Below are 13016 nucleotides of genomic sequence, written 5' to 3' on the forward strand. Positions count from 1 at the left end.
TTAGGTTAGGTTAGGTTAGGTTATGTTAAAGGTACTTGTATAGCGCACCGTCACCAACGGAATTGGTACCAAGATGCTCTGGCGGATTTGTAAATAGGACGGACGTGTAGGGTTAGTCGGGAGGAGGGGAGAAGGAGACTTCTGAGTGACTAGGGGTTTTGTCGCACGACAGAGGTGTACTTTGGGAGTGACGTGAGCCCGTTTTGGGGGGGCGCCGACAAGGCTTCCCGCCTGGGGTGCAATCTAGTGTAAGACCGGCTCTGGTACGGGGCCTCCAGCAAAGGGTGCAAGAATAAAATTACATGTTGTACACATTCTACTTTAGCCTGTCATGTGAGGTGGGATTCGTCTAATTTAAGTAAGAACAGTGAAAAGGAGGAGAGGGAGTAGGAGTAACATGGTTTAGTTGTAAATAATCTAATCATGAACATTCACAGCTAGTTTACTGGAATTGGAGTCTTTAGCCTGCAGAGTTATTTTATTGTCAGATACATTTGAACATGTTTGAGCTTATTTGACAATATAGTTTTTACCCTGCATACTATCGAACAATCAATGATTATAATCCTGGCAGTTGAATTAAGTCTGTTTTCCCTCTGTTTATTTGATTGGTCAGGAGAAGGGATCAATTCTTCATTCCCAACAGAACATTTGCAATTGTTTTGCCACAAATAATTTCATGTGTTTATGATTCGTCATTTGCCATCAATACGTCATCATCGAATGTTCCAGAGCCACTGGCGAATGTATCCTGATGCACGCGGTTAGATGCCCCCAGTTGCCCTATATTCAGCTTAAAAAGAAGGCAAGCTGAATGTTTTTGGTTTCCATGGCTCTCCGGGGCACAATGGGAGGGGATGCTGTCCGTGTTCCTCTGGAATTGTGCTCATGTAGCGAAAAGGGCTAAGTCCTGGAATGGCTGCAAACTAAACAAAAATAGAACATATATTAACCCATTGCAATAGCTCACACACACACCTAATTTCAAGGGAGCTGAAAGACACTAACCACCCTAAAATACTAGGGGCATTAATTATTAAGCAATTATGGTGCCTCATATTTAATGTTACCAGTTTGCTCCATGTCATCATGGACACAATCCCCCAGTCCTGGGCTTTGTTTTCGCCACCAATGTTATTCTAGGAGTTGCAGTCTTAGGTCACTCAAATTTAACTAACTGGGTTTACGCTAAATGATATGTATTTGGTTACTTCTGTGGTTTCATGTATTGCACTCATGTACACTGGAGTAGCGCTGAAACTCAGTGAGAAGGAAGGTCCAGGAATATAATCTTCATCATGTCATGGATTCATCTGGTAACCTTACTCATAATGGACCTGGATACTATAGATTTCCCTCAACTTGTCGCTGTGTGGCAGATGTGTTTTGCCAGATTCACTATGCAGGTGATGTGGAAATGGCCATAGTAACAAGAAGATGCAAACAAATGGGCTCATGTTTATTCAGTGAGCGTGCCCCCTAACCCCAGGGTGGAACAATGGATCTATGACATTCTCACGCATTGAACATTAAAGCAATAAGCACCAAGCTAACAAAGTTAACAAAGTCCCCAGAGCATTACCTGATGCGTTAATGCCCCCCAGTGAGGGGCTGATTGCTATTAGTAAACCAGCCCGTTAGACCTTGGTACAAATAGTGTCTTTATTTTAGTTGCGAAACTGCAACATTTTGGAACTTAAAGGAAGAGGGGGAAAAAAAAATCACGCCATGTAACGGGGTGAAGCGACTATACGTAGTCCCTTTTCCCTTTCCATGGCAGCCCTGCAAAAAGGAAGAAAAAAACCAAAGAATATGGCCGCCATTGAACATTGAGAAAGGGACTAGATGTAGTTCCTTCTCCCTTTCCAAGACGGCAATTGAAATATGAGTTTAAAAAAAAATACCACCAGAGAATGAGGAGAAGGGACTAAATGTAATCCCTTCTCAATTTCCATGGTGGATAGTCGCGGAAGGAACATAGAAGAACACGGCTGTGACTGGTGCTTAGTTAGGCAGGTAAGGACCTGTCGGGTACTAATTTATCATATTGGCCTGCAGCATTTTTATGGGGGCACAATCCATACAGCCAACTCCTCCCAACTACCCTCTGTAAAAAAAAAAAACACAAATCCCTTCTGCCCAATTCACTTACCATACACCACACCCTAAAAACCCACAGAAAAATGTAGTAAAATTGCCCACAGCCATATGTGGTGGAACAGCTGTGGGGAAACTGGCTGATACATAACAATTTCTGCACTGAAGGGAATTACTGGGCATTACGCATCTGATCTATTTACAAACTGGGAGACACAATGGGCCTCATTATGGCATCTGCGGTAGCAGCACCTGTAATACAGACATGGCTGCTGCCGGTGTCATTTTTTTTCTGGTGCCCGCGAATGGGCAATTACTGGGTTATTACGGCCCTGCCGGACCCGGTAGTTGCCCATTTGCACACGCCAGAAAAAAGATGCTCATCATTCTCATTCGGCCCTCTTGGGCCGAATGGGAATGGCGAGGTCGGATGCACCGGCACCGTTTATAATGGTGCCGGGGCATCCGATATGTTGTGCTCGCGGGTGCCTTTCTGCCCGCCAGGTCGTAATTTGCTGGTCCGGGAACTACGGTACGGCAAGCTTACCGGTACTGTAGTACCTACCACCAGCAAATTTATAATGAGGCCCAATGTCCTTTTCAAATCATTCTGGCCATAAGGGACCAGATTAACAAAGTTCTAGTCTGGGCCAGGTGCAGCCCGTCGATTTAGACCCCATTAACAAAATCCCAAAACACTTTTCCTGAGTGTTAGCCGGTGTGCAGCATTAAATGTAGGAATGACACTGAGGAACACACATTCCACATCGAGGTCAGGTAACTTGGCACCCGCCTTACGTCGATAACCATATTTTTCTTACCAAGTGCAATGATACATTCTGAATCGTTATGTTTATTACAGACATCGCGAAGTGAGGCGGAAGTCTTCAGTCGTGTTGAGACACTAAAAGCTGCAGGTCGTTTTTTTTTTCATTGCTGCTGTTCTCTTTGTAGGAGCTACACTTTTAGGAACTCGGCGTGTCATTCTGCTTCAAATATCCAGTTCTCGCATGAAGCAACTTGCAACATAAGATTCACAACTATAACCTGGGTAAGGGAAAGCCGTACCGGAAATCGGCGTCCCGTGGTGGAGTTACAGTGATGCAGAGAAGCGAGCAGCTACTAAAACCCATCGATGTGGCCACTGTCCGGCGAACTCCAGCAAATTATTAAAAGCCAATGCCCTGGGTAAAATTGCAGACTAATATTACAGACTACTAATGACAATGTGGCAGGGTCATTGATAAACATAAAAGGCTCTTCTTCCGATTATGGCGACCTGGACAACAATTCCTTATTGGCCCTCTGTTATTTTCTTTGGGATACTGTGAGGTCAAGTATGGGTAAATGAGGAAATTCAGCCTACGGTGTATAAAGATGTTATTCCCATGGAGGATGTAATTCAGCATTTATCGGCCTCCCCAAATCTGCACCCAGACCTGAACCTGGACGATGGCTTCAGGAAAGCAGCTCTATCCAATGGGTTGATTGGCAGCCCTGCAACTGATATGGTGGATGCCTCAAAATCTTCTACGGGGGTGCTCCAGTTCAAAGTGAAAATACTGCTTACATTATGTGGGGCTATATTGGAAGAGCTGCAAAAGCAGAATGGGGCAATTGCTGCCATCGACCATCGCCTACAAGCAGTGGGGCATATGGACACGGCTATGGTCGCTAACTTGCAGGAGGTGATCGGTGGCTCTACTCATGTGCAAAATAGTCAATCTAGCACAGCTAACTCGCTGGGCGGTCTGTTGGCGGAGGCCTCAAGTCCTTATCTCTCCATTTGCATGACTAGAAGAGAGAGACGTTTGGCAGGGAGCCCTACAACCGAGAAAGTCTGCACCCTCCTCAGTTGTTACTCTGTCTGTACTGAACCACGTAGTTCTACTGTAATAGAAGCCCCGCCTACAAGAACGAAGAAAGCAAAAAAAAGCTACTAGACGCCAAAAGTAACTGTGACAGTCAGCTGGTACTTGAACCAGTTGGCTGGTGGGAGATGGTATGGTAGTCCCTCCTGTGAGGAATGTAAATGTGCAGGATCAACCTCAGTCTGTCGATGTGGAGCCTGTACAGGTGGTCCCCTGTGGAGAAACTGTTGGATCTAAAGTTATGCCCGCTTTGCAACAAGTGCTGCCTATAAATGAGGTCCCTGTAGTGGACCCTCTTGTATTCACGATTGGACGTGGGCCATTGATATTTTCTGACAACTGGGCCAACAGAACTGATATCTTGTCTCTGTGTAAAAAGGTTTTGTCCTTGAGAGTGTTGTCTTCAAGTGACCTTAGTTCTGTAAAACTGGTAAATACAAACAAGGCAAATTTCGTGACGGTCCACTGTCTATCTTTGGAGGTTCCCGAGTTAATCTGTGCTCAGCGGGGGAGGCTCCTTACTATGGGATACTAGATTGATAGCCCAGCGCATGTCATCGAGCCTACCTTCGTTGAACCACCCCTGCCCAGGCAGTTTGTAAACGTGTGTAGTATGGTAGGAGGGGGGCATGTGCACAAACATACTGGTCCGCTGGAGTACGCGCAAGACTGGGAATGGTTCCAAATAATTAGGGTGAAACAACTGACTGTAAGCAAGTGAATTTGGAAGTGTGCCAGCTGGAATACCAGGCGTTACCACTAATCCTGGAATTTTATATTGCCGTCTTCCCGGAAACGTGGCTTACGTCCCCAATTCAGATAAATAGTTATCTCATATTCCAAGAGTTGGCTGAAAAGGGTAAGCTGGGTAGGTTGTATGGTGGCTTAGTTATCGGCATCAAACACACATGGTGCACACACAGTTTGAAACTTCCTACTAGTAATAAGTATGTGTTGGCCATAGAAGTTTGTGTCAAGATTGACAATCAGCCCTTGGTTATGTTATTGCTCAATGTGTACGTTCCACCTGACATCTTGAACATAGAAACAATATGGGACTGTATTTATGCTACCTGCCTGGCCTGGCTGTTTTTGCTAGGGGGGGATCTGAATGCCGGGTGTAGAGACCACGATATTTGTCCCAATTAAAGGAATGTAATAGCTGAGTGTGTATTCAATAATATGTGCGGTAACTCCAGGGGAGACAAATGGGGGAAATTCCTCTGGTATTGGGACCTGGTTATGCTTAATGGGAGAATTTAGGAGACTGTCCAGGTCATTTCTACCTGTGCATGGGTATAAAGGCCACTACATTGGATTACTTCTTTGGGAGCAATAGCTGTGCAGAGACTGTTGAGTCCCTGTCCGTGCGTGAGAACGAATATAGTGACCACCTGATACTAGTGTTAACTCTAAGAATACCAGGAGTTAAGGAGAGGGATAATGGTAGAGTTGGAGCCATGACAAAGGGATAATGGTGGAGTTGGAGCCATGACAAATCATGCAGGAAATTGCTTGCAGTGGACCCAGAGTAGTATTGCTCATGTGACCAGGATGGCTAGACCCTTCTCTTGTAGTGAGATTGAGGTGTTTTGCAGCCTAAATGGTAATTCTATGGAATCGTGATTGAAGCAGATGACAAACGAGGTGGGGAGGTGAGTCGCGGGGCTTCCAAGGGTTTCCGTTGGGCACTCCAATGATTTTGATCTCTCGATACGATACACTAAGTGGGCGATGAGACGAAAGATTAGGAGAATTAGAAGTACCACAGATTCCTTGGGGTACAGGGAATGGATGATTAAGTCTATAAAATGGGAGTACATGCTTGGTTGAAAAGATGGAAATACTCAGACAAGAATGTACGATGGCAACGTATGTTTGCTGCACTGTGCAGTAAAAAAATCACAGTCTATCTGGCAGATACTTAGCACTCAAAGGGGAACAAACAAGAGTGTATAGGTAATCCCATTAGTGAACAGGGGTGGTTGTCATTTTTACACACTTTAACAGGTGACCCTGGCACCGATTATGAAGCAGGTGAACCGTTGGCCGCTGTAAATCTACACAGGTATGATACACTCTGCTATTGTAAAATCAAAAAGCTATAGGGCACTGGGGCCAAATGGGCTCTCGAACGCAGATCCGGGTCTATGGGCTGCAGTATTAAAAATCCTTTAACGTCATCGGCCACCAGGGGGCGCACGGATGGAGACGATCCCCGTGTGAGCTCCGCGCAAGGGTCCCGAAAAGTGGGTTGAGCCCCCATCACGAGACCCCCGCCGGCTGAAATAGCGACGGAACCTGGCGTCGGAACCACCCAGGCACCATCAGGTTCCAAATCCGATCAAAATCGGACCTTGCATTCTGGAGAAACACTCTCCTGCGTCACATCGACGAAGGAGGACAGACGAGGCCTGGAGGCTCCCAGCACACGTCGCATCGGGATACGCACGATTCCACGAAGCCTGCTGCGACGCGGACTCCCGGTTCGGCTGAACCCTGCGAGAAGGTACGTGCAATTAAAAAGACGCACGGGCCATACCCGACCTGCAGGAGGTTTACAAAGAGTGAGCCCGCCCCGAGCTCGGACGCGGGAGACTCGGTCCCCGACTCTAGGCCGTGGCCCCTCCCGAGCCACGCGACCCACCTCAGAATCCCGACTCTCAGTGGTCAGACCGCAGCAACCCCCGCGTCGCGGTGGCCCCACGCGGGTGGAGACCGCATACGCGCCCATAGTGGACCTCCCCCGGACTCCGGGCCGCGGCTTGCGCACCGAGCCCCGGTGACCGGTGCGCGGGTTTCCGCCCGGGCGGCGGTGGAGGAAGGCCCTTTTTACGCGGATCCACCAAACCCCCCCTGAACTTTCAGCTCTTCTGTGGGCTCATCTGAGGGAAAGACGCACTCAACGTGGGGCAAACACATCCCCATTCCGGGGTACTGGGACTACGTGCGTTGCGCAGTACGGCGCTTCATATTTCCACTCTTCCCCAGGCTACAGTGGGCTGAGGGTTGGGCCCCTGGTGTCCAGGGCGTGTGCCCTCCTCCGCCTCCATCGCGGCCCTAGCGCCTGCTGGTCCCATTGAACTAACACCCCGCCTGGCCAGGACTCTTCCTGCGGGGATCTGCAGGTGGCTCCTTTGCAGAGGCCCCCGCCCTCATACAGCATTCCAGTACACCATCTATTGAACATATAAGGGATTTGACCTACCTCAACAGGTCTCAACAGCACGGAATCTATCTGGACCACAAGACGCACTTCACTACTGGAACTCTGTGCAGACGTTGACCTGAGAGCACCCCACTGTATGGTTGTGACCCCACTACCCATGGACCCTAAGGGCAAACTGGCAAAGTATAAGTTTGCCCCATCGCAGGAAGACCCCCAGGGCCCCAACGAGCAAACGATGGCTTCCCAAGGGTCTGAGGCCGCAGCAACTAAAGGGGACGTAGCTGACCTACTCAAGGAAATGAGGAGTATGAGGGCAGACATAGGGGGTCGGATTGACAAGATTACGCAAAGGATGGATAAAATGGATGACAGAGTGGAGCAGCTCGAGCACAATCAAACCTCCTTAAACACGCTGGAAGCCCAGATGGACCTTCGTATTGCAGAGTTGGAGCACAGGGAAGAAGAAATAAAGCTGAAAGTGGACGATCTTGAAAACAGAGAACGCCGTAACAACATACGTGTCCACGGCATTCCTGAAAAAGAAGGAGAAACTGACCTTGATTTGAAACAAACCATTCACAGCATCTTAAAACTCCTCTTTAAAGATGATCTGATAGACGAACCCAAAATCGACCGCATTCACAGAGCAGGAGGCAGGGCAGGGGGCCCACGTTCAGTCCTAGTCAGATTCCATAACTACGCTGATAGGACCCGCATCTTGGAAAAAGCTAGAAATGCCCCGCCACTTACCATGGGTGACACAACCGTCTCTCTTTATCAGGACTTATCATCACTCACGCTTGCCCTGAGGAGGAAATGTATCCCAATTACAAAGATGCTGAAGGACAAGGGAAACAGATATCAATGGGGTTACCCGTTCTCTCTCACCTTTGAGTGGCAAGGCTCGACAATAAAGCTCGCTTCGGAGAAGGAAATTACATACTGCACAGCTGATCTCCTGGGCGAACAGGCAGAGGACCCCTCCCAGGGAGATCCAAACAAAAAGGAAGCTGAATGGCGTATCAAGGGTCCCCGTCGTAGGCGGATCCAGGGGTCCAGGAAATTTCGGAGAATGAATAACTCGCAAGACATGGAACATTAACTTGGACAGAGGACATGCGTGCTCAATTGCTGAAGATAATGGCTTCTTCTGATGGGCACTTTTGCCCGATCACGCCACTTGGGACCCCGCCCGGGGTGGCGCGAAACCAGGTCGCGGTGTCGACCGGGATGGTACTCGCACATTGAAGATCATTGTTGCATATGTCTCCCTCGATGCGCTCCTCGACTGCAATATGTTAACCTGCCCGTGCGCATGGAGCACTCGATTCTGTATGCATGAGGAACTTGGTGAAGGATATGAAGTAATATCCACGCAGTAAAGACACCCTGAGGGGAGTTGATAGTACTATCCCGAAGCTGCGGATTGTTAAAGTTTCTGTATGAGTTGACTGTTGGGGGCTCACTGTTATATATGCTTGTAGTAAGATGGGACCGCTTGTTCTTGCGGTCACCACTGATGGTCCGAGTTCGACTGGGTGAGGTTAACCCAGACGGATCGGGCGCCGAACATAAAGAGGATAGGGGGAGGGGAGGGTGGGGCGGGTGGGGAATATTTTATCGATCACAACTCAGACTTGAAGAGAGGAACAGCACAATATGCGTAAATGTGAGGGCTTCACACACAAAGATGGCATTGAGACAGGCGTACTCGAGGTGCACATACACGTACATAACTTAAAATGGCACACACACTCTGCACGGATACGATACGTATCTGCACACTTAATGTCAAGGGTCTGAACTCCCCTACCAAAAGATCCATGGTGGCCAGGGAATTTAAGAGATCGAAAATTGACATTCTTTTCCTTCAGGAAACGCGATATCGAAAGGGTGAGGAGAGAATGATCCCATCGCGGGAAGTTGGGCCCACCTTTTGGAGCTCGGGTACTTTGAAGAAAGCGGGAGTGGGGATCATAATCCGCAAAAGCCTGCGGAGCACAATTATGGAGACATGGACAGATCAGGAGGGGAGGGCTCTCATAGTCATTGCTAACATAAGGGGCACAATAGTAACCCTTGCTACACTTTACGCACCTAATCAGGGGCAAAACAGATTTCTGCATAGAATCAGTGAGAAGGTCTTTGGAATGGCCAGAGGACACACGGTCCTCGGCGGGGATTTTAACACATGGATGGACAGCTCCTTAGACAGACAAACTAAAGCAGATACAGTAGACCCGCCCGGTACCAAAAACGAGGCAGGCATCAAATTGTCCCTTGACCTCTTTGGCCTCACCGATTCTTGGCGCCATTTACACCCGTTGGAGAGAGGCTTCACTTTCCATTCCCTCCCCCATGACACACTCACGCGCATTGATTACATTTTCCTCTCAGAGCACCTCTTGCGCATCTTGCAGGCAGCTAGTATACAAATCTCCGCATGGACGGACCACGATATGGTGATGGTGGATATACCCTGGCACGATCTAGCCCCACGAAACTCCAAATGGAGATGTAATGATTCCTTATGGGCTGACTCGGTTTTCAGGGAAAACCTTGAGACTGAAATCAAGCAGTTTTTCCTTATCAATGATACAGGGGAGGTGGGGAAGACATACGTTTGGGAGGCCGCCAAAGCAACGCTGAGGGGAATATTAATAAAGGAAGGAGCCGATAAAAAACGTGAACGTGCCCTGGTAGAGACAGGCATAAGGGAAAGGCTTGGGAAGGCCCAGGATATGGCACAGTCATCTCCACCCGAGAGGTCTGTATATATTGCTGAAGTCCGCCGTCTCAGGGAAGAGTTGAAAATACTCATTGCCGGTAAGACGGCCCAGACCCTGCAATATCTCAAACAAAAATACTATGAGAAGGGCGACAGGGCTGATGCTCTCTTGGCTGCCCGCCTTCGTGCGCAAAAAGCGGAGAGATGGGTTGAAGCGATCGAGAGACTGGATGGCACTCTCACGGACACGGTAGTCACAGCCCCCGAAGATATACAGCAAGCATTTGCCTACTTCTATGAAGACTTATATATGTGCGACCCGCCCCCCCCCCCCGTAGGGAGTATAGACGCATATCTGAAGGAATTGCGGATCCCCACACTAACACCCACTGAAGCGGATTCCTTAGACATGCCTGTCCTGGAAGAGGAAGTCATAGAGGCCATCAAGAGATTGAAGACGGGGAAAGCCCCGGGGGACGATGGATTCACACCTGGGTTTTATAAAACGTTTTCCCCCTTTATTGCCCCTTTCCTTACATCATTGTTTAACCACATCTTTGTCACAGGCCAAGCACCTCCGTCCTTCTCACAAGCCCGCCTTGCCGTCATTCCAAAAGAAGGCCGTGACCCCAGACACTGTAGCTCATACCGCCCCATCTCCTTACTTAACATCGATGCGAAGATATACGCTAGAGTGATTGTGGCCCGGTTAGAAATATTCCTCCCTAGGCTGATAAATTCCGACCAAGTTGGATTCGTCCTTGGCAGACAAGGCGCGGATACGATGAGGAAAACGCTGCATTTAATCCATGAAGCGCAGGAGATGGAAGGGGACCCGTCCCTTCTGTCTCTGGATGCCGAGAAGGCCTTTGATCGGGTCTCATGGAAATTCCTGGAGAGGGTACTGAGTTCATATGGGCTAGGACCACAGCTCTCCCGTGCCATTAAAGCACTCTATAGCTCCCCCATGACGTCAGTGGTGGTGAACGGGGGATACTCTCGTTGGTTTCCCCTTGAGAGAGGCACAAGGCAAGGTTGCCCATTGTCAGCAATCCTATTTGTGATGTCTCTGGAGCCATTGGCACAAAAGCTGAGAAATGACACCAGAATTAGGGGTATCACAGTGGGCGACCGGGAATATAAACTAGGCCTATACGCTGATGATATTTTGCTACATGTGACCAACCCCTTAGACTCGATCCCGGCAGCATTTAGTATTATTGAGGAATATGGAGAGCTTGCGGGACTGAAAATCAATACAGGGAAATCTGTCTTCCTTCCAATAGATAAACGCAGAGACTCGGATGCCGAGCGCTTCGCCCCTTTGGGAGTAAAAGTCAGCCTCACCACGCTCCGATACCTGGGCATTAACGTCACCCGTGACCTTGGATCCTTGTATGGGGCCAACTTTCCCCCAATGTCCCTTGCTCTCCAGAAAGATGTCCAAAGGTGGTCCAAACTTACCATTTTGTGGCTAGGGCGTTTAAATGCTATAAAAATGGTCCTGCTCCCTAAGATACTATATCTCTTTCAAATGCTCCCTATTAAAATGCCCCCAGAATACTTTACAGATACGAGGAAATTGATACTAAACTTCCTATGGCAAGGCCAAAAGCCAAGAATCCCGAGATCCCTCCTTCAACTTAGAAAGGATAACGCTGGGGTGGGTCTTCCAGATATTGAGACATACTATAGAGCCACTCAGCTCAGAGTCCTTGTCCCACATTTCAGGCAGCAGTCTGAGCCTCAGTGGATAGCACTTGATAACTATCACCTTCGTCCCTTTATCATGTGTGAATGGCTATGGGTGCCCGGACCACAACTACGTAATACTGTCAAATCTCACCCCATCATAGGCACGATATGGTCAATATGGAAACCAGGGAGGAAAATGGTGGGTGTCACAACATGGCCCGCCCCACTGGGGCATCTCTGGTCACCTGGGATCCGCGACGCAATTCCCGAGCCAGGAGGTTTTGAAACATGGTACCAGGCGGGGCTAGAAAGGGCAGGCCAATTGCGCCGAAATGACTCCTTCATTACCATTCAGGAGTTGCAGGAAGCCCTCTGCATAGGTAACCTCTCGGTCTTCCTGTATCTTAGACTCAAGGGGGTAATGACTTGATCAATATGGAAACAACAGTTACAGAGAGACCTCACACCGTTTGAGAAGATCCTTGATTTATGCACAAGCTCCAAAGGTCTGATCAGTGCTATGTACCTCGCACTCATTGAAATTGATATTAAACCCTCCTTGATGCTCAAGGGCAAATGGGAGCTAGATATGGGCAGACAAATCTCCCCAAAGCTATGGTTACAAATGTGCAGACGAACGGCGAAATCATCCCTATCGTGTCAATACAAATTACATGCTACCAAACTGCTATACAGGTGGCAAAACGACCCTGCCCGGCTAGCCAAAATGTACCAGGGAGTAAGCCCGAATTGTTGGAAGGGATGTGGGAGGCGGGCCGATTATTGGCATATGTGGTGGGGATGCGCACAGGTCCAAATCTACTGGTCAGAAGTCCTTAGCTGGATCAGGGACCTTGACGGAGAGGACAGAGAGAAGCACCCACTGCTCGTTTTGTTTTCCTTAACTGAAACTGGGGATAAGATAGTGGTGGCGTGCAAAATGGTGCAGGGCCTACTGATGGCTGCTCGAGCATGCCTTACCATGACATGGAAAAGGCCCACGCTCCCCAGCAAGAGTGAATGGCTAGCGGTCGCATTGAGCATCTACAGAATGGAATGCTTGACTGCAGCATTGCACGGGGACCGTACTAATGTAGAGAACACCTGGTCGGAGTTTCGCTCCGCATATGCTTCGTGAAATGTGTCTGAATTACGCTTTACCTAAGGTTATTATAGTTTAATGCCGGAAATGACTCGAGTGCTCGTCAGCTGAATCAATGCATGACTTCTATGCCCAATGCCATGACTAAAATGGCGGCTTAATAGTTTTGTTTAACGCTCTCTTTAGTTCCAGGTCTGATATCATGTGCGGGGGGCGGGAGTTGGGGGGTGGGATATAATCAGAAACAAAGGTTGGGTTTTCTTGTTATGCGAAATAAGAGACTGTAACTCTACTTACATGCTCGCTTTCTTTGTAAACAAGAGATGTAAGCTGCATTTATGTGATTGCTAAGCT

The 13016-nt window shown here is 48.5% G+C and overlaps 1 protein-coding gene across 2 annotated transcripts in view; it reads right to left on the reverse strand.

Moving 5' to 3' along the window:
- Positions 1-459: 459 nt before the first annotated feature.
- The window catches only part of LOC138493248 (uncharacterized), a 387082-nt gene continuing 374525 nt past the window's right edge, over positions 460-13016 (reverse strand). For both annotated transcript variants that reach the window (XM_069620382.1, XM_069620381.1), the window contains exon 19: positions 460-926. In XM_069620382.1, coding sequence (XP_069476483.1) covers positions 795-926 — 132 coding nt within the window. In that variant the 3' untranslated portion in view covers positions 460-794. The remainder of the gene's footprint in view (positions 927-13016) is intronic.

This window comes from Ambystoma mexicanum, chromosome 10, assembly GCF_040938575.1.
Source record: "Ambystoma mexicanum isolate Mex_15411 chromosome 10, UKY_AmexF1_1, whole genome shotgun sequence".
Lineage (NCBI taxonomy): Eukaryota > Metazoa > Chordata > Amphibia > Caudata > Ambystomatidae > Ambystoma > Ambystoma mexicanum.